The 26707-nt window shown below is 37.1% G+C and overlaps 1 protein-coding gene across 1 annotated transcript in view; it reads left to right on the top strand.

Annotated features, from left to right (window-relative positions):
- The window catches only part of LOC125226402 (transcription cofactor vestigial-like protein 4), a 42254-nt gene extending 16452 nt beyond the window's left edge, over window positions 1-25802 (top strand). Inside the window, exons 3-6 of the mRNA XM_048130379.1 lie at window positions 12269-12407; window positions 14169-14305; window positions 21611-21727; window positions 22531-25802. Of these exons, the coding sequence (XP_047986336.1) occupies window positions 12269-12407; window positions 14169-14305; window positions 21611-21727; window positions 22531-22970 (833 nt within the window). The 3' untranslated portion in view covers window positions 22971-25802. The remainder of the gene's footprint in view (window positions 1-12268; window positions 12408-14168; window positions 14306-21610; window positions 21728-22530) is intronic.
- The last annotated feature ends 905 nt before the right edge of the window (window positions 25803-26707 follow it).

The raw sequence follows: 26707 nt of genomic DNA, 5'->3' as shown, positions 1-26707 counted from the left end.
TGTCTTTATCGCATCCTTATACATCTACACATCCTTATAACCAGAGGCCCTACCGCGAACCACGTTCAACAACTTACCTCTTTGTCGCACCTGTAATTTTTTTAAGGAAGTGTGACAGAGAGGCAAGACTTCGAACGTGGTTCGCGATAGGCCCTCGACTTTGTTTGGCTTTGTATTGTCGCGTGCAACAATAAGCGATGGCCTCGCTTATATTGAATCTTAATCGATAGCAATTGCTTACCTTCAGTTGATCATTGTGCATCATGATAGATTATCTAAGAAACAATGGATAGGTTTTTATTTACTTCGCTTTACAAGGTACCTACTTAATACATAGTACATTGGTACGTCAGTACTAAGTAAATTGTACTTACACCTACAATTTCCTTGTGCATTTTCTACTTTCCACATTTCAGGTGCTAAAATATGAACAGAAAACACGCGATGAACTTCTGAAATCGAGCATTTCAACCTTCGTACGACACGAGATAAAATGAACTCAGACCAACTTAAGTTTACAGCGACGCTTATTAAGTAGTATTCAGCCACGAAAGGCATTGGTAACTTTTCTTTTAAAATACATACATAGGTATAAATATTCATTCTAGTTTTCAAACAAAATTATTAAACTCCATAACTTACAATTTCCTTAACCATCTTACGACTAAACTCAGTGCATACCCCAATGCTTACACCCAAAAGGCTGTATTTAAAGCCAAATAGCAGTCAGATACGACATTTAAGAGACGGGGTGAGGTCACGGGCGAAATGCACATTGCGCAACTGAGCGCAGCGGATTGTGTCCGTCACGCTGCCAGGGTAGTTGCAAGTTATGGTTCCATCGGCCACGCACCATGGCCGGCAAACCACGAATTCCGGACTGAGTTCGACAAGAATTCACAGAAACACCCACTTAACGCACTATGGCCATCATACCACGGACGATTCCGTCAGCGCCTTTTCCAGCTCAACACTAAATTTCGACTAAGTTCGAATTTGGCGCCACCCCTGGGTTATTGACTCCCGTGAACATGACCATATTTCATGACTTACATGAGTCGACTTATGAAAATTCTGTAAGTGGTGCGAGTACCTAAGACAAAATCCTCCAACTTGATCGATTTCGTTTGCCTGTAATTTTCTCTATATATTATATTTTTCAAAGGTGGATTTTTGATAATCTTAAAAATGTATATGCAGGTAACGTAATAGGTAGGGAGCTACATATTTAAGATCCGAAAGTCAAATATATGTATGAATCCTATCTAGTTACTCTTCTCCGGTGGCGTGGCGTTTTTGCAAAATATCTTCTAGCACATGTGGTATTTAGCAGCTTCATATTAAACGACCAACCCGCTATCCTCTCCTAACAAGTTAGTGCGAACTACAATGTCGTGAAAGAATGCTGAGATCAATTAGCGTTATCTCGTTATATAGCTGCAGATTCCATTATTTCAATTTGAAAACATGATAATAAGTTAATAAGTCTATATTTAGGTAAAAAAGTAAAATCACGCCATCTACGGAATGTAATCGGAACCTCAATCGCGTCGCGTAGACATTTTTTCGCTGGCACACAGATGGCGCGCTCTCACCAGTACAGAGTCTGGTCAGAAGATGGCGCTGCTAACCCTGTTCAAAACAAGTTTGAAATTACTTTGCTCGAGGGGTTTTTTTATATCAACGCACGCGCGTAGCAGAAAATCTATACCGTGCACGTTGCTGAATAAATAATGAACAACACCGGCGTGATGCAAAACAGGGAAATAAAGTTAGTGGGGTTGGAAAATTGGCTAACGTCGTTGTTTGATCGACGTGAGCGGTTATAGCCGTCCTGTTAGAAATATTCAATACATTTTTTATGTAGGCGCCTTCAATGTAATTGACAAGCTGCTAGTTTCGAATACCAGTCATATTATCTCTTCATACATAACATATCTAACCACGATCCACGCGCGTATATCGCTACCGCATCAGTATGCCATTATGCCCATTATGCATCAATTAATAGGTTAGGTACAGTCACCGGGATAAAGAAGTATATAGGTACCTTGTCGCGTTTATTATATAGGTACCTTGTCGCGTTTATTCGTTTGACAATTTCGTATGACATTTCAAACAAGACTTTAATATGACAAGGTACAGAAATCATCACTTATTTATGCCGGTGGCTGTACCAATGGTGTTATCACGCCAATTTTACAACACTGTCAAAAGTTTCTTAGATCACACATTGACGATTAGAAGACATTGTAGAATCGAAATTAGATTAAAATTTCAATGTCACTTATAAACTAAATTAAATTGAAGATTCAAAATATTTTAACGAGCAGAAAGTCCTTCAACTCTATATAATCTCGTGACGTACAGTATGAGCAAGGTAATCTACCTTAATCCAGCTAAAACAGCTGACTGCAGAGGGAGTTCAAAGTGAATGCTCCATGTTGGGTGTCAAACTATGAAACTAGCTACTAGAAACTGCCTTTTGCTTTGACAGCGAAATCCCCACAGTGAGAACTATTAGGCCCATTCGACATTCACTGATATCAGAATGATACCTAATTAAACAATACATTGATATCATTCAGACATTATTTTAGTATTAATATAAACTGAGTTATCAATGTAGGTACCTACTATCAGCTACAAAAGTGCACGGAGAAATTATGAATGAATTGATTGATAAATTCGATCGCCGTGCACTTTTGCAGCTGATACTACATATCATCACTACTTTGAAAAAATCTCGTATCTCACACTTTAACTTTGAGGAACAGCGTGAGATACGAGATTTTTTAAAAGTAGTGGCGATATAAATGTGACGTTATATGGGTAAAGGGACCTTATTTTCGATGGCGCTTACGTCCCGCAGCGTCGTATTTGTACACGAACATCGCTCATAACGCCGTAAGCGTCATCGACAATTAGGTCCCATTACCCAGATAACGTCACAACACAACTTAACAATATTCCATTTGTATTTCAACTGTAAATATTAAATTTTCAAAGCCTCCTTTATCAACGTGGTGTACTACTTACCTATACAAACGAGGTCTCAAGATTCCCCTTCTTAAATTTCGATTTGTCTAAAGTATCAGCGTTGTAACTACGCTAAGGTTAAATTAGACTAGTAATTAGATTGCAGCAAGTCGACCGGCGGAATGCGGAAAGTGCGCCTTCCCGTACTTTCGCCGCAAACATCCGCCTTCCGCGCTGCGCCGGCGCCTGGTTATGTAAACAGTGTGTCGCCCTGCGGGGTGTTATCATGTGCCGTATTGTTTGTTACCATTATCGACATTGACGATAGAAGACGAACGTTACTCCATATAAACTAGAATAATGTAGGTAGTTCCTATATTTTCCACCTTCAGTGCGCTTGTGCCATATTGATTGTTACCTTTTTCTCAGAGTAAAATAGTACTGTGCAGAAATGAAATTCCCTACAAACCCAAAATTATCTGTGGTGCGTAAAGGGCTTGTTTTACTTACAGCCTGGCAAAAAAGATTAGAAATTAATAGGGGCGCCACCGTCTATGTAAACCGTTTTGCACGTGGCAACTCAACAATTCCCGAAAAGTTTGTACCTAGTACCTACATTTGGATCACGTCTCCGATTTTGTTAAAGTCCATAATGATGATAGAGTCTATGATGCTGAAGCAAGATCCACTGGGTGTCCCAAAATGTCCCTGGTAGTTTGTATGAAACCTTCCTTTTTTGTTACCTGATTTCTGTATATACATTTTCGGTAAGAACAAACTTTTCGGGAATTACTGAACTATTGAGTCACATTTGTGTTATGATACTTATGAAAAAAAATAGTTCCATTTCTACTCCTTTTTGACAGGCTAGTGGCAGTAGGTACTTGTAGTGCTGAGCCGAACACAGTCGGATTCGCCTAAAAGGGTGTCCGACTGCCATTATCCATATTGTTAAAATAACACTGGACGACCTCTGCCCTGCTGGATATTCTACTCATGCTATTTTATGCGCCTTGATTATGTTTAGTAAACATTTTGATACATTTGACCCTACGGAGTACATTAAATAAATGTCTACAAAATTATAGAAACTGCGCGAGTCCTCACAAAGCTCTACTTTGTGCTAGTTATAATGTTTATGTCTTAAAGTGTACTTATAGGTGAAAGAAGCTACATAATTACTTACATATATAAAATAAGGTATACAAAGTAACAGACCATTACTTTTTTCATCCAATTAACGGACTCGACGGACCTTATATCTTTGTAACAAGGATTCAAATTTCACGATGGTACAGAATTCAGCTTCTGCCGAACGCAATACTCATACAGCCTCAGGCAACGGCTACCAGCCCACGCGAACCGATTTGAATTTTAGATGCCTACATCATGTTCGAATTGCATTCGAATTTTAAATAATTCGCGCCCGTGGCCGTTGGGCGCAGGGCTTTTGTTTTTTAGCTATTTGAATTTCGACTACTGAAATTGAGCGCATCCTGCATCCGTTTCCTGGACGATCGATTTTTAATAGAATAAAGACACGCAGACCGCTGACGTGTTTGGAAAGAAAAATGTCGATGAATGTATTTGTATTGGGCCTTAGACATACTGTGACTCTTACCTGCTTCTTTTTCTTGTGTTTCACTTTGGATTTAAAGTGCAGGTTGAATTTGAATAAGAGTACAACCCTATTATGTTATTATTAGTTATTATATTGTCAGTTTAATTTCGTGACAGTTATTACTTATTAGTACCTAACCAGTCGGTATGATCTTACTCGTTCAATATCTGCAATAAAATACTTATTACCGCATTACATACTGTTTTCTTAAAATTGATTGTATTTGTGTACAATATTCACATCCTAAAACTACCTCTTATGCTGTTGAAATCGAAATGTGCATTGCATTTCATTCAGATTTATTTATGATACTCATTGAACTACTATGTAGGTAAGTATGTACTATCAGCTGCAAAAGTGCATGGAGAAATTATGAATGAATTCATTGATAAATTCGCCATGCATTTTTATTATACATTTATACAGTACATGGAGAAATTATGAATGAATTCATTGATAAATTCGCCATGCATTTTTATTATACATTTATACAGTACATGGAGAAATTATGAATGAATTCATTGATAAATTCGCCATGCATTTTTATTATACATTTATACAGTACATGGAGAAATTATGAATGAATTCATTGATAAATTCGCCATGCATTTTTATTATACATTTATACAGTACATGGAGAAATTATGAATGAATTCATTGATAAATTCGCCATGCATTTTTATTATACATTTATACAGTACATGGAGAAATTATGAATGAATTCATTGATAAATTCGCCATGCATTTTTATTATACATTTATACAGTACATGGAGAAATTATGAATGAATTCATTGATAAATTCGCCATGCATTTTTGCAGCTGATAGTACATTGTACGTATATTATACCTCAACCTACCAATTATTTTTCAACATGTCCGCGTCGTCTTCACACATATGTATTAGATAGAGTTCTGGAGCAAACGTGAGCGTTGTAAGTTAGGAATATAACTTTTTTATTTTATGGGATAGGAGGCAAACGAGTAGACAGGTCGCCTGATGGTAAGCGATCACTGCCGCCCATGGACACCCGAAACACCAGAGGTGTTGGAGGTGCGTTGCCGGCCTTTAAGATGGGTGTACGCTCTTTTCATGAAGATTTGAAGGATTTGGATTTGATTTGAACTTACTGAATATCAGTTTCTGAACATGCCCCTAGTAATAAGCAAGTATGCGGAATCCGCGACTTTAGCATACGCGTCATCGGCATTCCGCGAGCGCAGATGTAAAAACAACGCTGGTATTTTAATTGTATCCACGTTAAACTTAATTTATTCAAGAATGTGTGGTTATAAGATTTGCTAGATTGTAGCAATCGTTGGGAAAATTTATTTTGTTTTGTGTTACAAAATTTACAAACTATGCACTGTAGGTTCATACTTATTTTTCTGGAATTTAAAGATAAAAAACACTTAAAAAATAAGTCACAGCAAATATGTCACAATTATATAAATTTTATTTTCATTCAAATATCAGTTACCTACTTTTCTACCATACTTTCTACCATACAAGTGCCTACTCGTAATAGTCACTCATTTTCCAAAATAAATAACCAATGTCATGATTTTTCTCACTGTATTTTTTATGACATAAAAATTTAATCACGTTGTCGTGTACAAGACAAGAGTAATCATGTTTTATCTACACCACCGAATCGATTACAATTTTCCTGATGCAAATTTCCCTTTCCGCCATAAAATTATCTTTTCCCTGATAATATTGGAGTTCAATTTTATCGCCAATAAAGTCGCTTTACGTTATTCTTAGTGTATGTTCTGTGAATAACAGGAGAACCCACAAGAAATTTCCTCTGCCCTCTAAGCCTGTTTTGACTTTTATTTCCGTCGTTATTTGCAGCCACCGCAGCTAAGGATATTCACATAATATTTATATGTCTCCCTATGCTAAATAATAGCTTGATCCTTCATTTCTTGCCAGCTGCACGTAAAATCAGATCCTATTGATATTGGTTGGATTGAGACGAAGCTCAGTAAGCGTGCTAGCTTGCTCCCAGCAATTCTCTGCGGCATTCAAAGTGAAGCAAAGATAAGACAAATTTATTCAACTTCTCTTATGCTTAGCCGCGGCTTTTTCCTTTGCTACACTGGGGTGAAACGAAAATGAAACCTGATATCTTCGACAATTATTCTAAGTATTTCTCTGGTGTGACAATGAATATTTTTAGGATGTAAAGCACGCTACTGTATTCAGAAGTTCAAAAAAAGCAATTGAAGGAACTCTGATAAGTTCATAAGCATTGAAAAACATTAGGTATTCGACGATTCAATTAAAGGTAATAGGGAACTTGACTGTAGTTAAAATAAAATATTTTATACCATGTACGAAATAAAGGATCTGATAATTATAAGAAAAACATGGACAGAAGTTATTTTTAAATCCAATTCTATTTAATAAGTCACGTAGAAATATATAAAGTAACTGAGTTGACCGTGACGTCACTCAATTCAATTTCATATAAATTCCACATTAGCAAGTCGTTCAAATTCGTTTTGACAGTTTTAAAAAGAAGCTGATTTGACTAGGAGGCAAGTAGCCTATTATAATTATTATATATCTATCTCTATTATCTATACTATTATATACCCGACATATGTACTCAAAACAGAGCAACTGTTAAAATCGTACAACACGTAATCGTGCTCAAATGTTATAAGTCTTGTGCTCTGCGTGCAAATAATCATCCCCCGAAGCGATTAGGAAATAAAAGAAGCGTTCGCAAATCGCAACGGATGCGCTCCCCGAGGCAGATTGGCTCACTGAATTACACCGTATATGCAACTATGTTTCTACTTTAACCAGTTAGTTTAACATAAAAATGCGTTAATATCTAAAAAGCAGATATCCGATGTGTTAAAAGTGTTAAAACCAATCCATGTAAGGTACAGCGGGGCAAATTACGACTGGGGGCAAATGTAACTGGTCCATTTTATCCATGTTTTACAATGTTTGCATTATTAAATAGAATGTCCACCGGTTACATATGGTAGGCGTGTTCAATGGATACATGTAGAACTCCACATCATGGTGTAATAATAAAAAAATGGATCAGTTATAATTGCCCCCCAGTCGAGATTTTGGCCCGCTGTAGCTTATGTAGATATCTGTTAAAAATACCTAAAATGAGTATGGATATTTTGTCATGTGGCATTCAGGATTCATAAACTTCTTGGCACCACTTTTTTTTCATATTACTAGTATATATGACTCAAGCAAATCGTTATATGACCGTTTTTGCTGTACATGCGGAGTACACTTATAATAAAAGTAATTGACACATTTGTTAGACATATAGAAACATCGTGGATCCAATTGACTACATTATGTGAAAGCCAGCCACACGAAAGTATGCATACTTAAGCTAGAAATTTACAACAATATCTATTTGTTTTATGAAAAAAAATTGGTACTTTATCTAAGTATACCTACAAAACAAATACACGATTACTAATGAAATTCATTCTACTAGAAGTAATAAGTTTGTCCTACGGACGTCTGTAGCCTCGCTCCGGTCCAATGGCGCCGAACCAACAAAAGATCAAAAAGAAAAAGAAATTGGGAAAAATAACGCCCAACCCTTTAATTACAGTCCGCTGAGCGAGGCTCCTCTGGATCTTATCTTTGAGCCCGTTTTAAAGTTGTCTTAAATGGTTCGGGACAGGCTAACTATATTCAAAGTAGAAACTTACGTCATAGGATGAGCGGATGAGCACATTTATGACTTTTCGTCTGAGCAGCTGTAGTACCTTAGCGACGTATGTTCGTTTGTAGATTGCATTTGTTTCTAGTACCCTTAAAGGGCATTTTCAGAATTTGGGACCCAAAATTAGCGTAAGTTGTTAACAAAAATTAACTCGCAGTCAGTTTTGTGACGAAATTACGCTAATTGTGGGTCCCAAATTCTGAAAATGCCCTAAAATGCAAGATGTATACTGCAATGAAAAATAATAACTTAATAAGTTACCATAGGTATAAGACATGAAGAATAAAAACACATAGATTTCTTCCTCCTTTCACCACACATTTTGTTAGATATCTATACTTTGCAAATACAAATAAAGAGAACTAATGTATTTCACAATTAGCATTTAGATCAAATGAGCGAAATTATACATGTTCGTGACATGATTATGTCCCACACCCAATAGCTTCCCATTCAAATTCTAATTTATCAATTAATATAATTATGTATTTTCATATCAAGTAAATTCTTTTAGGTAGAATCTCTAATAAGCAGGCACCTAAGAAAATTGAAATGTTTTGGTGGAACCTTTGTCCCGCGGCCACAATTCGCTAACTTTTAATGAAGGAAGTTTCGTCATTAACATCTTCAGATATAGAACTCATTACGTTTTATACAATAACCACTTTGCGAACTACAAGCATAACAACTACGTTAGGGTGGAACTGCACCTGTCTCATTTTTGATGAAATTTGTATTTCCGTTTCACATTTTGTATAATGAGAGCGAGATGAAATGCATATTTGATTAACATTTAGATAGGTGTAATACTTCCCGGTAGGTACAGTGACCGGCATAAATATCTGATGATTTCTATACCTTGTCACATTAACGTCTTGTTTGAAATGTCATACGAAATTGTCAAACAGTTAAAAGCGACAAGGTACATAAATCATCACTTATTTATGCCGGTGACTGTACATACTTTACTTTCTTAGTTACCTTGATTACTCATAGGTACCTTGATTACGATAGAGATTTTAGAATTTTTAGTTAAGTAAAAAAAAACTTTCTGAATATATTTGTTCGCTATTAATTTAGATTTTTTTATGGAGTTCTCTGTAGAAAGTGACTCTTTTTGAGTGCTCTGGGGTGTAATATTTAGTAGGTTTATTTATTGTCACGCCTTATGACCTTGACTATTTTTATTCAGTTAATAGAAATTATATAGTTAACATAATTTCTACCAGTTTTTATACAGTTAATAGAAATTAGACTTTACGGAGTATAGTTAGAATTAACCAATTGGTAAAAATAGGATAAAAAACCATACCCATTTAAAGTCGAAACATTAAACCGTAATACAGCTTTACAGTCCATCCCTCAATTTCTCATTTGTGTCCGCAAATCCCTTCGGCCTCCTTAATGAAGAGCGGCGCCAAAGATTACCTGTCGGCGAGCCTTTGCCTCTATTAGACAATAAAAAACTAATGCCTATACAGTGCAGCATCCCAGTAACTTCTCACAGTTTCTTAACTCCCCTCTCCCGCCCCGCCGCAGAACAAAACAACCTTCCAAGGATACAACCACCGTAATTTAAACCCGGCTTACCTCAGTGTTTGCGAATCAATTTGGACTCTGCTGAGCAAAGAACAGAATTCGATTTGTCTCGCTGAGAATGCACTGCACTTTATTGATTCCGCAAGCGAGTTTAGACTTTATTTCCGGTGGTAACCGTTTGAGTTCGAAGTAGATGGGATAGCTGGAGGTAGTAGCAAGGTGAGGGAAGGTGGAAGTGTAAAGGGGGTTCATTAATCCCCGCGCCCTGCGCTCACGCACTTTCATGAATGGACCGAACAGGTTGATGTATTCCAAACACAGGATGATTCAATTAGGGACTTAATCAATCTTTAAGACTTTATAAAAACATTCTTGAAGTGCGTTTTCTATAAAATATTCGCAACGTTTAAACCCGAATGATCAAGAAAATCTTTTAAAGAACAATAGCTGAAATTAGAATAGACAATCGTGTTATTGTATCAAAAGCTCTTTAATTATACATTCTTGAGAAATCCAGGTCGATCGGCGAGAAAAACAAAATCGAGGTATCAACAAAAATGTTTTATGCAAAATTGGCGCTTTGCTGACTTAAAATGTGTGATATCATCAATTCCTTTGTGATATGGAGATGAGACATTCGTGACATAAAAACGATTTGACTGAAACACAATGGGACTGTGTACGTTATTGTGCAGCAGCATCGAAAGTTGTTGGCTACAGTGATCTCAATTTGTCGTCGTCTCCGGTGTTTTAACACGTCATTGTAGGTATATTTTATTGTTTGAGGTCTTGCTTAGTACCGGCGCACCGTACAGTATTCTCTTAGTATTTTACAACCTACTCGTACTATTCGTATTGCTACTTAGCTTTAAAATATAATCCACGAATTTCGGCTTTGGCGGGTGAATATTTATGAATCTCTTGTAAATATTTTGCTTTTATTTTCTTTTGTATCGCGAATATCATTTATCCGCCGGCGGTTACGCAAGTCATCGTCAAGTTGAAGGTTCACGATATCAACTGGTGGTCGCCCGAGAACGTCCTGTATGGGAGGGTTCGAAGGAAGCGCCGCAACGTCCGGCCGCGTGGATGTAGCGTGATGCTCTTTTTGCTTTTCGGTTTGTTTTTTGTTCATCTCATTTATTTATTCCGATGTAATCTCTTCCAGCTCGTTTTTTGTTCAGTCGGCCTTCAGTGTTACCTGTGCCGGGACGCCAATGCCTTGTCTATCGGTTCGCTCCCCATTTGGATAATCAGTGTTTTTCCAATTCCATGGTGTGAAAGTGATTAGCGATTACATGCCTTTTTAGTGCTGTTTTTTGAAGAATATGTTCTTGTGGTTCAGCATTAGGTGCAGTGTCTGATAGTGTGTTGCCTGCGGGCTGTGATGATGGAATCTCTGGATTACCTGCTGCTTCTTGCTCGGACTTCGTTGCACAATCTTGATCTTCTACAGATGGAACCTCCTCATTCACCCAAATTCAATCTGCCTCTGTGGCAGCCTTGGGTAGCGTCTCCTCAAAAAGGTACATTTAATATGTTTCACTTTTCTGCTCGATAATTCAACGATGGCTTTAATTGTTTGTAGGTATGCTTTTGCCTAAATTATAGAAGGTTTTAATCCACCATTGCCGTTTGTGATTATTAAATATTAGGACCACCTCAATATTTTGGCGCTATACTGATTCATAATTATTTGGGTCATTAACTAAGTGGGTAGTTATGTGGCGCCAACCACGCTCCTTAATGAGTTTGTCTCTATAAAATCACTGTCTATCTATATCAGAGTTGATGAGAATATGATTGGACCGGATTCCAATTAAAAGTTTGGGCTCAGTTCAAGTTTACACAACAGGACTGGGGCATCCTTCAATAATCATTTTCACACTCGTGTGATTCTGTCTTTGTTTTTGTAATTATTTTAATAATCTTATACATTTCAGCTACAAGAATATATCGATTGAACGTACAGAGATCCAATTTTTGTAAGTTTTGCAATGTATTGTACAAAAAAAGCGTGACAAATAAAACACAACCATTATCGCTTTTCTAATAACAAAAGAACATTTTGTGTCTTATATACAAGTAGTTTAAAACAACGCTCTTCGTTTTTAAAATGTGTTCAACTACCTAATAAGCCCATGTGTAGAAAATGGTCGTTTACGGTCTACCGAAGTTAATGAAAATACATATTTGATCAAACGATCATGTATTAGTAAGTTTTTGTTGTAAGCTACAGGTTATGTTGATCAGGGTCAAATATCCCTATAAATATAGCCTATGCTTAAACTAAGCTACAAATCCCAATCCGTGAGGGCCCCCGCAGATATAAGATTTGAGGCTACTAAGCAACCAAAAATATCCTTAGATTATCGTCAGGTTGTAACAAATTGCGTGTATTGTTCCAGAAACTCCAAGCACAGCTTCGAGCGGCGAGTCAGAGGGAGATCGGACGCTGTCGCCAGAAACGCCGCGTGCGCAGCCGAAGGAACTCACGGGGAAGTGGAGGCGCGAGCGCCGGACCAGGCAGCCTGACTACAGACCCAGGTTAGCACACATGTTGGTACTGGCAACGTGCGTGAAGAAGCTGCGCTGATTGTTACAAATAAACATAATCTTATAGTATATGTCAAATATGAATGCTTGCACTTGCAGCAGCCATAGGAACTACAAAGTGAGGGCAGCACCAGTCGTGAAACTAGCGAATAGAGGTTCCACTCGCTTGGTGTTTGCCGCAAACACCAAATATGTACATGCCTAACACCACCGTACACAAATACGGCTTCGTCACGCTTGGCGAACTTGCCTGTTTATCGAACTTGCCCTCAGCCTGATGGGCATAAATACACTACACAAATTAGGAAAACACCTCTTCACATGTTCGAGTGGTGATTTTTACATTGGCTCAATTGGCTGTGAAGCAGATGTTTGCCATTAATATGTAGGGACTTTTAGATAAGAGTACCTATACTACTTCAAGAATACCAGTTCCCGATTTGCAAGATTCATGGACTGTGATGCTCTAAAGAAAATCCGATGAAACAGGATTCTGGCACCAATCTTTTCTGGTGCCAGATTCTGGATATAATTTCCGAGAGATACTCCAAAATGAAAATATTTTAAACCTTTACCTGAAATGCTATAGCCCCTTGGGATCACATATTATTCATTTTGTAAATATGATTCCGGTCATTTTTACTCTGCTCTGCTATTATGTACAGTCGACTACAATAAGATGTATCTCTTTGTAGTCGACCGTACAAATGACATGTTATTGGTAACTTTGATATTTACTTATTACAAACAATAGGAAATCTAATTCCTTTGACACACTATACAATACACCATCAAGTAAAGAAGACACGAAAAGTCAAGGCCTTTGTATGATTCCCCTTATTGCTTAGTTGGCCAAACTACACAGCTGCCTAATCTGCCTATGCATGCACTTAAGCCGAAATTAATAAGCTACGTTGCATCAAATATGCATAGAGCATTATCCAAGGTAGATACGTGTCGAGGTAACTAGACTCCCAAGAGTATTAGATTAGGCCTTCAACTTTCGCTTGCTTTCGTCTCGGGTATTAATATGGAAATGGTGCACCTGAGTTGTTAGCTTATGAATTTATTACAATCGTTTTTCTCACCTTTCCTCATCTTTGTGTAAGCGACGTCAAGTGAAATTGAATATTTGATTTAAACTAAGAGTTTTACGGAGTACCGCGGGGCAGAGACGTGGGAGACCGATGTTAGTCGCTAATGTTGTTCCTATTTTTACTTGGAGACAATTTTCTTGGAACATTTGTTGTAGGTACATTAAGTGCTTAAATTTCTCGTACAAAGGTTTATTTTAAAGGCTTTTTTCTTTATTAGCATATACATTAAATTGATACTTAGGTAAGTTAAGTGTAGGTGCCTTTGCCATCTAATATCGAACTGGGCGGACAATTTTTCGCGAGCCTATAGCAAAAGTGTAGATTTAAAAAATCAAACTGTAAGAATCTCCCACGTTCATATTATGTTTCATGGCAGCACATTATTTCGTGAAGAGAATATCAACAATTATTGTTTTCCGAGCGTCGGTGCCTTGTCAACTCAATCAGGAGATACAGACGGACTGTAATCCAACTGCAACGTCGTCGTTCAGTTCCCATACAAGTTGCAGTTCATCTGTATTACGTCGGCGCAACTGCGCTGCGCAGAGACGCTATTTTCCATAGCGCTGTCCAGACGCCGACGCTCCAAAGACGCCAGTCGGTGTGGCCCTAAACTGATATCGACCACTTCTAAATGATTAATCAATATTTCCAGAGAAAACGGCAAAATGGCGCTTCGCTCGCAATCGTTCAACGAGCGGCGAATCGGACCCGCGCTGGCGCGGGCACCGCACAGTGACGGCGAGTTGGATGATGAAGACGCGCCCGCCAACCTCACTACCAATGGAAAAGGTAAACATTTCATCAATTTTCATCTATTTAGATAAAATTTAAATAGTCAGTATCATTTTATTATGGCGACCGGTTTGGCCTAGCGCTTAGTGACCCTGTCTGCTAAGCCGCGGTCCTGGATTGAAATCCCAGTAAGGGCATTTATTTGTGTGATGAGCACAGATATTCGTTCCTGAGTCACGGATGTTTTCTATGTATATTATGTATATCATTGTCTGAGTACCCACAACACAAGTCTTCTTGAGCTTACTGTGGGACTCAGTTAATCTGTGTAAGAATGTCCTTATAATATTGATTATTCGTTCATATATATGGGTGAACCCACTTGTATGACGAAAAATTTAGTCTGAAGCAAATATACTCCCGAATGCATAGTTGAACGATAGAATGCTGCAAAGTGTTATTAGTCTACATTCTATTGGCATAATGTCGGGATACTCGTACTGTAATTGTATAACTAACAAAGTTTGATAAAATTCTAAATTCGAACATTGTTACAAGGAACCTTACCTACTGCCTTTGTTTAGTTACGCACTAGGGCAAACTCGCCTAATTCTATGATACAAGCTTTGAAGCACTATTCCGAAAGATGATTTTTGGTTGTTTCACCAAATTAGGCGTGTCACCGAATGAGGCGAGTTTACCCTGCGCACCCCACAATGAGAAAGGTTTAAAAATCAAACTATATACAAAAGCCACGAAGTTTTGTACGGAACTCTAATAACTGCCTATTGGCTTCGTGCGAAGTGCATGGAGGGGGTAAGCAAAGCGATCGCAGTGCTTGCAGTGGTCAAAATCGACACTGATTGTGGTTGTCATCTATCAAAACTCATACAATATAATACAATGTGTAATGTTTGATATGGGGCATCAATGTTATTTCGTTGTTAATTGTACAAATAATGGCATAAATAGTCGTTGCACGTTCTATGCGTTTCTTAGAGCACACTGGAAATAGGATCAAAGAACTAAATGGATAGCTACGGTGAAGAGAAAACGTAAGTGACATGTCAAAACAAAACATTATAATAAATTATATTTAAGCTTTGTTTACCTAATATTGTTCAATAGTCTGTTAGTATTTGTCCTACCGTAAAAGATTATGCTTAAAGATTCAGGCCTAGCCTGGGAATAGCCCCGTGTCGGATATTTCTGTGGCCGCGGACATGACTAGGTACTTACGTTTAGATTTGTTTTATACGGCATTAACGGGACGGAGGTTTAGCGAATACCATATCACTAGCTCGAAGAACTTGTACCATTACTCCTATGTTCTTCAAGATTCCTTATATGCCCTGCCAGCACCAATTTATTGACTCTTTCTGTAGTCTGGGGTTGGAAGTTTATACCGTGAGTAATGCTTTGGAAACTGATTTTTGGTATTATATCCATGTCTTTATAATCTATCTACCTAAATTACACTTGAAATAGTAGCTCTTGTTATTCGATTTATTTAAAATTAACGAAAAATCGTTAAAATATAATGTTTGTTTACATGTCATTTTTTGACATTTTCCACTTCAGGTTCACATGGTAGTGGGCGTAATTGTCGTGCACGTAGCCAATAATTTGTCTAATTATGTACAATTACAATTACGCTTGTAATCTGACGGAGAAATCGAAATTAATAAACGCTTTGAATATTTTTTGTAGATAATACTACACCACGTGTCAGTTTTTACCCAAATATTCTTAGGTAGTAGGTACCCATATTTATTCACAACGATTTTTATACTTAATTGATATGATTTGTATACTTACTATGAGCCGTGGCGAATGCCGGGATAACGCAAGGAGGATGATGATGATGATGATGATTTTTATACTTAATTCAAAAAATTTCGTACGGCTACTCAAAACAGGTTAACAAAGAGGGCAATTCTAACTTACGCTGATATCATTAGGACATCTGAAGATGATCTGAAGGATGTCAATTCGGATATCGTTTGTTTCCCTCATGCTTGCCCGTAGCTGTATAGGTGCCTAAAGAACCATTATTTAACACAACTGTGCCCATTAGTTACACATTATGTATTCTCTTCAACGTTCCCGGATAAATAATAGTTTCCGCAGAAAACATACAAAACAGTCTCCCGACTCGTCCTTTCCAGCCACGTCCTCTAAATTTAATTACACTGGGCGTTTGTTACCCGCCTCAAAGGACTCACAGGCCAATTCAAACGTATACGACTTCAGAAAAATACTCTAAAGATGTCATTCTGGCAACGTGCGTCTCGCCCGCACCTATACAGATACGGGCAAGCATGAGAGAAACACACGATATCCAAATGACTTCACTCAGACCCCAAGTAACATTTTAGTGCTATAATTTTGGTTTTCGACGCCAAAAGCTACTATAGATGTCGTATAAAGGTTTTCGGCGTGACCGCTTGTCGTATAAAAGCCTCCAGTAACACCTTTTAGCTCTATAAGCTTATACCGCTAAAAGGTGTTATTAGGAAGTGATGTAAACGTTTATATCACCATTTTATAGAGCCGCTATAGGCCTGGTCTATAACAGGATCAAATATGACTACTATAGATCTATATTATTGTATAAGTGTGTTAGGAATCACTGCTATGCAATCAATTTGCGCTATTAAGGTTCCCGACAAGCTGCTATAGTTGTTGCGTTATACAGCTAAAAGGTGTTATTAGGAAGTGATGTAAACGTTTATATCACCATTTTATAGAGCCGCTATAGGCCTGGTCTATAACAGGATCAAATATGACTACTATAGAACAATATTATTATATAATGGTGTTAGAAATCACTGTTATGCAATCAATTTGCGCTATTAAGGTTCCCGACAAGCCGCTATAGTTGTTGCGTTATACAGCTAAAAGGTGTTATTAGGAAGTGATGTAAACGTTTATATCACCATTTTATAGAGACTCTATAGGCCTGGTCTATAACAGGATCAAATATGACTACTATATAACAATATTATTATATAATGGTGTTAGAAATCACTGTTATGCAATCAATTTGCACTATTAAGGTTCCCGAGAAGCCGCTATAGTTGTTGCGTTATACAGCTAAAAGGTGTTATTAGGAAGTGATGTAAACGTTTATATCACCATTTTATAGAGCTGCTATAGGCCTGATGTATAACAGGATCAAATATGACTACTATAGAACAATATTATTATATAATGGTGTTAGAAATCACTGTTATGCAATCAATTTACGCTATTAAGGTTCCCGACAAGCCGCTATAGTTGTTGTGTTATACAGCTAAAAGGTGTTATTAGGAAGTGATGTAAACGTTTATATCACCATTTTATACAGCCGCTATAGGCCTGGTCTATAACAGGATCAAATAACCTACTAAAGAACAATATTATTGTATAATAGTGTTAGGAATCACTGTTATGCTATCAATTTGCGCTATTAAGGTTCCCAACAAGCCGCTTATAGTATTTTTAGTAGTCGTATTTTAACAGAAATTAAAACCTAACTATACCACTATTTTGGGATATAGTGGCTTTGGAAAACACTGCTACAGTATTTAACACTGTAGTAGTGATATGAATACCATTATAGAGCTATTTTGCTGTATAATGAAGTTTTCAGGATACGTTTATATAGCTTTGAAAAGCGTTAATAGTCGTTTTCTAATGCCTTTTATACCTCATCGCCGTATACGTCACAATTACTCTTTTATATCACAGAACTGTGGAATAATGGTTTCGGTATCTCTTTTAAAACACAATAGCGTTATAGCTGAGTTTACTATATGTTTTATAAAAAAAAAATGTTTAGAAGATCTTTCTATAGTAAAACATTGAAATCAAGTATTGTTTTCTATATAAAGAACTTATAAGTTAAACTGGATCATAGTTAAAGTCTCATGCAATCCTAATTGAATCCACAATGGCGGGCTTATGGCAGTGAATGCGTATGATAAGTGACATAGTCGAACTATAAAAGCGTATGTTTTACTTCTTGGAATCCATAGTAGAAACTATGGTGCCAATAATTTTATTGTATTAAATTATATTTATTTATTTTATTCAAAACAGGTATAAATCGAGGGCGCACTTAAAATACTCCATTAAACTAATATTCTTTTAACGGTAAAATTTCCATCGCATACCTTTTTGCAGTAATGATGGAATTATACGAAATCTAAATTATTTTGATTGACACTAAACTTCACAAGTTCACACGCCACTTTTCATAAAGTTCCTCGTTTGTTAAATATTACACACATTAAATTATTTTAGAAATTTCATTCATTCGCATTAAAAGGGACGGCAACTGCTATTACAGAACAAAAAACCTGTATAACGGAATCTCAAATGCTACTATAGCATAAATTGATACTATAATAGCGTTACTGTGTCATCTATGTCAACAAATTAGCACAATAGTCATCATCACATCACCATTATAGACCTTAAACGTCACGGATGATACTGCTATAGCCCTATTATATCACTAAATGGCTGCATAATTGCGCCAAATCGGCTCTACAGTACCAATATAGACTATTTATAGGACTATTTAATGTGATTTAATTTGGTGCTCTCGACCACTATAGGACCAGAAATTGTTACATGGCGTCCTAAAGGTATGAGTGTATAAGTTAAAACTGCCTTCTTGGTTACACGCGCGCCATGTTGAAAAGGATTCCAGATTACATGCATAAAATAGTTTTCAAGTTTTAGATCTTCTAGACGTTGAATAAATTTATGATGATGAAATAGCTGAAGAACGCTTTATACTTACCGATGTAGGGAACAAATCAAATTATTTTATTAAATATTTTTTGATTTGTTTTTTAAGTAGTAACACTACTATACAACGTGTTACCGGTATCACTCAAAACCTCAGACACCCCAACTGACCTTTATTTTTTTAAACTCATCTAGAGTATTCATCTTTTAATCTGATGATTACTTTTTTTTAAATTGAATTTTTAATTTTCTGTACAGCTCTACTTGACTTTTAGCTCTACACTCAATAAAGTAATTGCTAACTACTATCATAAACCATAAAACTATTTATTTGTGTACGTTACTGCAACGACATAAGGTTTACCAATAGACAGCTAAGATGTCACTGTAAAACACTTTAAAGCTTTGTCACAGTAGACTTCAAATTGGACAGGTAATCGCAGTAAGCAAATTTAAACCCATTATTCAAAATGACAAGGTTGTAATTAGGTACGAGTTCAAATTGTTATGACTTATGATAAACTGACAAACAACGTCAAACTCGTTGCGGAAAAAATAATCGTCCAAGTAACCATCAGCCAGTATTAATACCCCCAAATACTGAAAAAGGTAAACAACCTCTAGCAATGCGATATACACAATGTTGTATTACGAATACAATAGAATAGGCACATAAAAAATAACTAATAATACTAATTTTAATAAAAATATTACCCCCATCAAGATATAGCTCAATCGATTCTACTCTCGATTCTGAACAAACGGTTTTCAGGTTTTTAGTGTTAAGTGAAACACGGTGTATATAAATTATAAACTGAAATAGATACCATACACTAAAGAAAAAGCGATCAAGCCCACTGGTGGCGAAGCCGGTAATCGAACCCGGGTCTCCAGCTAACGCGGCTGACGTGATAAACCGCTACACCACCTCGACTTCGATATCGTAATCCTGCGAAAGGATTCATATAGGAGGTGCAAGCACAAATTGCTCGCCCTTAGAGTTGGTCAAAGGCGCCTAGCCTTCAGAGATAAAATACACTAGATAAATTTCGACGGGTACCTCGGCGGTCGAGGTGGTGTAGCGGTTTATCACGTCAGCCGCGTTAGCTGGAGACCCGGGTTCGATTCCCGGCTTCGCCAACAGTGGGCTTGATCGCTTTTTCTTTAGTGTATGGTATCTATTTCAGTTTATGCTTTATACTTAGTTCTTTTTTTTTAAGAATTTAATATCAAATATTCTGCATTCTTTGTTGTTATAATGGAAAGAGTAGTTTCTTATTGAAAGCGGCAATCGTGAATATATTAGAGTATAAAAATCCTTACGATTTTTTTAATGATACGTAAGGGTAGACTGTTTATTTATTTGCGATATAACCTAATATCGCTGTCAATACTACTTTCGTTTATTTACAGTGCCTATAATAAACGATAAGGCTCAGTATTAAATATTTTACCCAAGTTCATTTACTATAATTACTGCATTTACTGCCAACGTGTTCATGTTGTTGACATACGAATCCGAAGCCAGCGATTGCCCACTTTATACAATAAAACGACGATGGACAGAAAACTCGTGGAGTAAGTTTCCAGCACAAAAAATTCTGCTGTAAAATCGTTTTCTAAATGAAAATTCATCCTCCGAATCAAACATTGAATACCGATAAATCATATATGGATATAACTCACACAATCTTTGTTTTGGCAACGATCACTACCGCGAGTTGATCGCCACCTGTTGCTGAATCAAAGGCCGGGAAAACACCCCTTAGTTATAGGAAAATAGGCGTCTGATTGGTTTTCGCACGCTGCTCGAATGACAATCGGATAATGGACATCCCCTACTTGTGTTATTTTAGCATGAAGGCCGTGAAATTATTTTAGTTGGAGTTGGAACAATTACAGGTTCCATTAGGCCAATGAAAAGTAAATATTAACTTCCGATAATGGGGTACGCTATTTTTGAAATATGGTTTAAAATATTTTGCACGATAACCTTGACAGTTGTTATTTTAAATCCAATTTCTATTTAATAATACTGATAGAAAAATATACCTACTTACAGATGTAGTGCGAAAAGGTTTTCCTCCGTATTTTTCCGGAAACGTTCATATTTATCATGCTATACTCTGTCAAACAAGTTTGTCAGTAAATAAGGACAAAGAAAACTATAGGTATCCTTTTCTCTAGCACCCCAAAAGAAATAATGCATATAGTTTTCTTTGTTCTTATTTACTGACAGACTTGTTTGACAGAGTTTAGTTCAGACAGTGTCAGTACGTCTTGTGCTGAGACTGACTGAAATGGCACGACATGTTCGTATGTTTCCGTAAAAATACGAAGGAAAATCTCTAAATAGGTGACCGTGACGTCACTCAACTGCATTCACTCACTTCGCCTTGTCTTAACCCTTAAATGCATGACCTTGACAAAGATTTATGCAAATTTGAATTTTGACATGCTATCAATAGAGTCAAAAATAGATGATGCATATATACATCACTATGCATTTAAGGGTTAAAAGTTGTGCCGATTCGTTTCATGCAATTATCCTACATAAATATGTTATTTCTGTGGGTATAAAATATCAGTAATGTCAACTAAACATTTTTTCTTCGCCCACAGCGCCTCCTGAGTACCCGGGCAAGCACGAAGCGCCAATCGACATGCGGCTACGCTCGCGGCCCGCGCCGCCGCCGTACAACCGGCCCTCCGTCATCACCAAAAGTGACACGCCGCCTGGTAAGATAATAAGAAAAAAACTCTCAGGGTCACTTGCACCACCGAAAATGGAGGGTTAACCCGAAGTTAACCCACCATTTTATATGGAATTTGACAGTTGACAGCCCAGTAACCTTGAGTTAAGCGGGTGGTGCAAGTGGCCTTAAAAGTAAATTTTACTCATTCGTGTAGTTACGCCTTTACGCCACTTATTCCAGTCCTGAGCCAATCTCATCCAGAAGTAACCCGCTAGCTTCCGACGTGTACCTATCATGAATTTATGGACTGTTCTCTCTGGAGCCGATTTTTACTTTGTAGTGTTATTTTCTTAAAAATACTTTCTTCGAACAAGATCAAGAAACACTCTATTGCTACTTCGGTAAAAACTACTTACATGAAATTCCGCTCAATAGTATTTGAGTTCATCGTAAACATACAGAGACACAGAGGGAGAAATTTCTTTTGAAATATGCATATCTAGATAGATATGTATTTACATCAAATTAGAAATTGTTAATTACGACAATTTTACATTTTCTAACTGCCGCGTCGGAGCTATTAATACATATTTGCATAAGCAATTTATTGTCGATGCGACCAATTTATTCCAACATTAAACGATAGGCTTTACATTGTTATGAGCGGACGTAGCGAACCTAGTTGCTAGTATTTACAACTTTGATTTACCGATTGTGTACGGTAAAATTAGGATAGGTACCTATTGCATTTATTCACGCTTTTAACCTACCACACATTGTTGCCAACTTACCTAACCTTGTATGTGTCTGCCTACTGTTTGTTACAAGTCTGTGTTATTTCCACAGGTTCAATGTCAATGTGCGACCCAGTAATCGACGAGCACTTCAGGCGGTCGCTCGGCGACGACTACATGAACCTGTTCAAGAAGAGCGCCGAGAGCCAGCCCGGCCCCAAGCCCAACACCAAGGACCGCGCCAGCTCCCCCATCCAGTTCAAACCCGAGGAGCCCCCCAAGCCCGCCAAGATCATCGCCATGGAGGTCGACGACGCTTCTCTCTCCGTCGACGATCACTTCGCCAAGGCTTTAGGAGACACATGGAGGCAACTACAAACCTCTCGGCTAAAAGAAACCGAGAAAACGCAAGCCAGAGGCGGCGTCGACGACCACTTCAGCAAAGCTCTCGGCGACACGTGGAAGAAAATACAAAACCCCAAACTCAATCTCGACGACGAGAAGAAAGATCAAACGACGAAAATTATATCGAGGAGCGGCGTCGTGATATAATAGCGTCGTTGCGGCCTGGCGGTTCCGTTAACGACTTTACGAGTCATTTCATGATACTAGCTCGAGTATCAATTAATTCCCACTTGTTTAATGTTAAGCTATTTACCGTGAGCGCGGTGGCTCGTAACGTTTACACAGCGTTCGACGTCCGAATCCATGACAATCTGTTACCTATTAGGCTTTGGGAAGTATTTTTTTAAAGATATTTAGTCAATTAGTAGTCACCAGTTACACTATATAAGTTATTACCTCAATTTAAACGCTTCTGCACGATTCACTGTACTTAGGTTTAAGTGTTGTAAATATTAGTCACCTACTGTTATTTAAACTTTAGCGTTCGGTGGGGTAAAGGTGTCGTGTGTAACTATTCTTGTAACTGTAATGTTCCTCATATTATAAGATAGGTTTCAGTGGATTCATATTCGAATAAGCGACAATGAAGTACCCATCGAAATTGAATGTCAGTACCTACTATGTGTAAATAATTTTAAGTAAATATAAGATATATTTAAAGCTAAAGATTTCATTGTTCTCTGATTGTGTTATGATCGTACATAGTACATAGTAACTACAAAATTAGATAGGGCTAAATATTGACTTAAAAGGTGTTCCTATCATGTCTGTTGTTTACGATAATTTTTTCGATTGTTTTATGGATGCTTTTAAAATAATACATTTTAATTTATGACGAAGAATATAAGATAGCTGGATTTATATAAAATACAAAATTTTGAACAAAATAAATTAGTATTGTACGAGAGAGTTGAATACATGATGACCCTAAAATGATAAATAAGTTCTAGTGGCAACGTAAGGATTGAAGTATACACCAAAGCCAAATAATTCATAACTTTATAGCCTATGTCCACAATCCAAGGGCATATTCGTCCCACATCAGATCAAATCTATGAAATTATTGGCGTGTGCGCTGACTTATTATCGCGTGACAATATCGAGATAATACGAAGCGCTTACCATACTAATTGTCTGAACAATGTGTAAATGTTTTATACATTTTATAACGTGTACACAACCATAAAAGGCCTTGTCAGTAAACATGTAAACACGCACCAATATATGTCCACCCTAGATAGTAATAAAATTATTCTACATAAAAATCATATATACTATAAAAAATATGTGAGTGTGCATGTCCCACTTTGTCGATTGCTATAAAGCCGCTTTGTCAGTTTACATATAAAGATACAAGTACCTAAATCTCGCCTTAATGGTAACCGACAAAGTGGGACGTTTTATTAAACACAGTCACATATACAGTCGTTACAAGCTGAACTCTTAAGGATTTTTATACCATAGACTGCGTAGGTATGATTTAAAACGTCAAACTTTAAAACATAATATGATTATAACGTCTACTTAACATGTTTGCACGTGTAAAGTTCGTGTATTAAAATCGCTGTGTTAACTTAGCTTGATCTGATTGTACCTTTCGCCAAAACGTTATTAGATACTTTTGATATATTCATTCAAAAGTATCTAATAACGTTATGTGCTGACTGACACTATAAGTGCGTTTTCACATTATCCGATCCGATATGGGATATCGGAAGGATTTCAAAGGCAAAACTCAAAGATGGCGGCTTCAATGTATGGGATATCGGTCCTACATCCGATATCGGATCGGATAATGTGAAAACGCACTAAGAGTTTATAATTTGGACTGTAATTGACTTAACTTGGAGTTGTAATTAGGCCTATCATTGAAATATTTAACGATGTCGCGTGAAAACTAGAGGCTTTTAAATGTTTACAGTACCTATAAACAAAATAACTGTCGATAAAAAACTTAGAAAGCGAAACTGATGAAAATTCTGGCATTCATCATGTTCCCAATTCAAATGTATCGACTTGTTAGGGGTTTGAACTGATTTTGATACGACATGACACATGACATGTGAAACCGATGAACTACATATATAGCGCGAAAAGATTTGTCTTCGTATTGTTGCGAAAACGTACGAACTTGTCATGCTATTTCAGTCAGTCTCAGTACAAAATGTACTGACATTGACTGAACTACCATGACAAATTAGGTGCGAACGTTTCCAGAAAAATATGAAGGAAGCCCTTTTCGCACTATATCGTACGATACCGATTTTCAGTGTCAATAAAATCGTCACTGATTCTTGCTGACAGGTGTATCGCTGTCACAGTTTATGAGAAATTGAGCATAATGTCATGTTTCGCTGAGTTTCGATTACATTTTTGGCTTAAAGGTCTCTTAACTATTTGCATGTCGTGTTTTCGACTGAATACTGAAACCTATAAAACTTGTTGTCATCCTGTACCATACGTATTCTGGAAAATAAAGAAATTCTATTCTATTCTATTCTATTCTAACCTGGCCATTAAAAAAACCGCATCACTAATCAGTGAGCAATCTTGGTCGTATCAAAATAAGATCAACGCCAAAACCAGTCGTTGTATCTGAATCAGTCCTATTCAATTGTAAACGATACGCGAATAAAAAAATAACTGGCTGTTATCCAAGGGTTGCGATGTATCTCATAAGGGGCCGGAGTTTCCATGGCAACGTCAAACGCTTCTAAGATATGGCTCTAGTAAAATGAAATGATCTGTGTTGATATTGATAATATCGCTATTATTTCATTTTGTATGAAAATAATATGAATATAATTTTATAGTAACAGTAACATATGCCCCATATATCTCATTTTCTGCGGTGTTATGAAAACTCCGGTCCAGTTCTAATAATAATAATAATCTTTGTAAATAATAATTACTATTTATGCACATTATAATTGTTAGATGTCGTTGAAAATACGCAAATACACAATAAGCCTGAAGTAATGTTGTGTTTTATTATTATTACTTTTTCTTGGATATAATGGGAGTTGTGGAACTTGGTTACATAAGAAAGCTTTACTTAATGGTTACAGAGCACTTGCCTAGTAGATGGAGCAAAAGTAAAGATCCGACACGCAGTGTACAGATTGTACACTACAGTACAGTACGCTAGGTACTGAGTTTAAGTGAACCCCCTGCCAGTGTAGCCGAATGGCAATCGTTGAAATGCCGCCTGGCTCTGTCGCGCCAATACGCAAGAGCGATAGAGATAGCTACGAAACAGATATTATTTTGAGCGTTTGTGCATTTGGCTACGTAGGCTGGTTACTGCGAGTCCGTTGCCTGCGGCACAATTTAAAATAATAATTATTTTTGGACTTATATTGCACCAAACATGCATTGTTTGGTAATTTAAAATCATTAAGTGCCAGGCAGTAGCTCGGCTGGCTCTCTGTTCGTAGTCGCATTACTCTATAAAACGGGGAAAATTGAGAACAGTATATCAGTAGGGTTACGTATAGTAGAAGTACCAACTAGCGATATTAAAATGTTGGCAGTAAATTTGACAAAGATATTTTCTAAAGATGCTAATGAATTACCTGGGTTGATATTAATATATTTAAACATAAGACCGTGTAGTCTATTCGGGGTAGTCTTATGTAAGAGAAGCATAGCTTTACTTAACGGCTTAACTTAGTTTTGCCGCGTATTATGCGGGCGCTGACTTCCGGAGAAAGAAACCAAGCTGCGTTTAATGTTTCCTCAAAGGCTAGCTTGGGGTCTAATAGGGATAAAAAAAACTCCGCACCCTCAAACGCACCCTACAGCCATGATCCCAGATTGTCACCCCCTGAGGGGGTTAAAAAGAGGTTGAAAAATGCAAAGGGGTTGAGAAAAATTATACTGAT

This window comes from Leguminivora glycinivorella, chromosome 5, assembly GCF_023078275.1.
Source record: "Leguminivora glycinivorella isolate SPB_JAAS2020 chromosome 5, LegGlyc_1.1, whole genome shotgun sequence".
Taxonomy (NCBI): Eukaryota; Metazoa; Arthropoda; class Insecta; order Lepidoptera; family Tortricidae; genus Leguminivora; species Leguminivora glycinivorella.
This window is presented reverse-complemented; position numbering and strand designations above follow the sequence as displayed.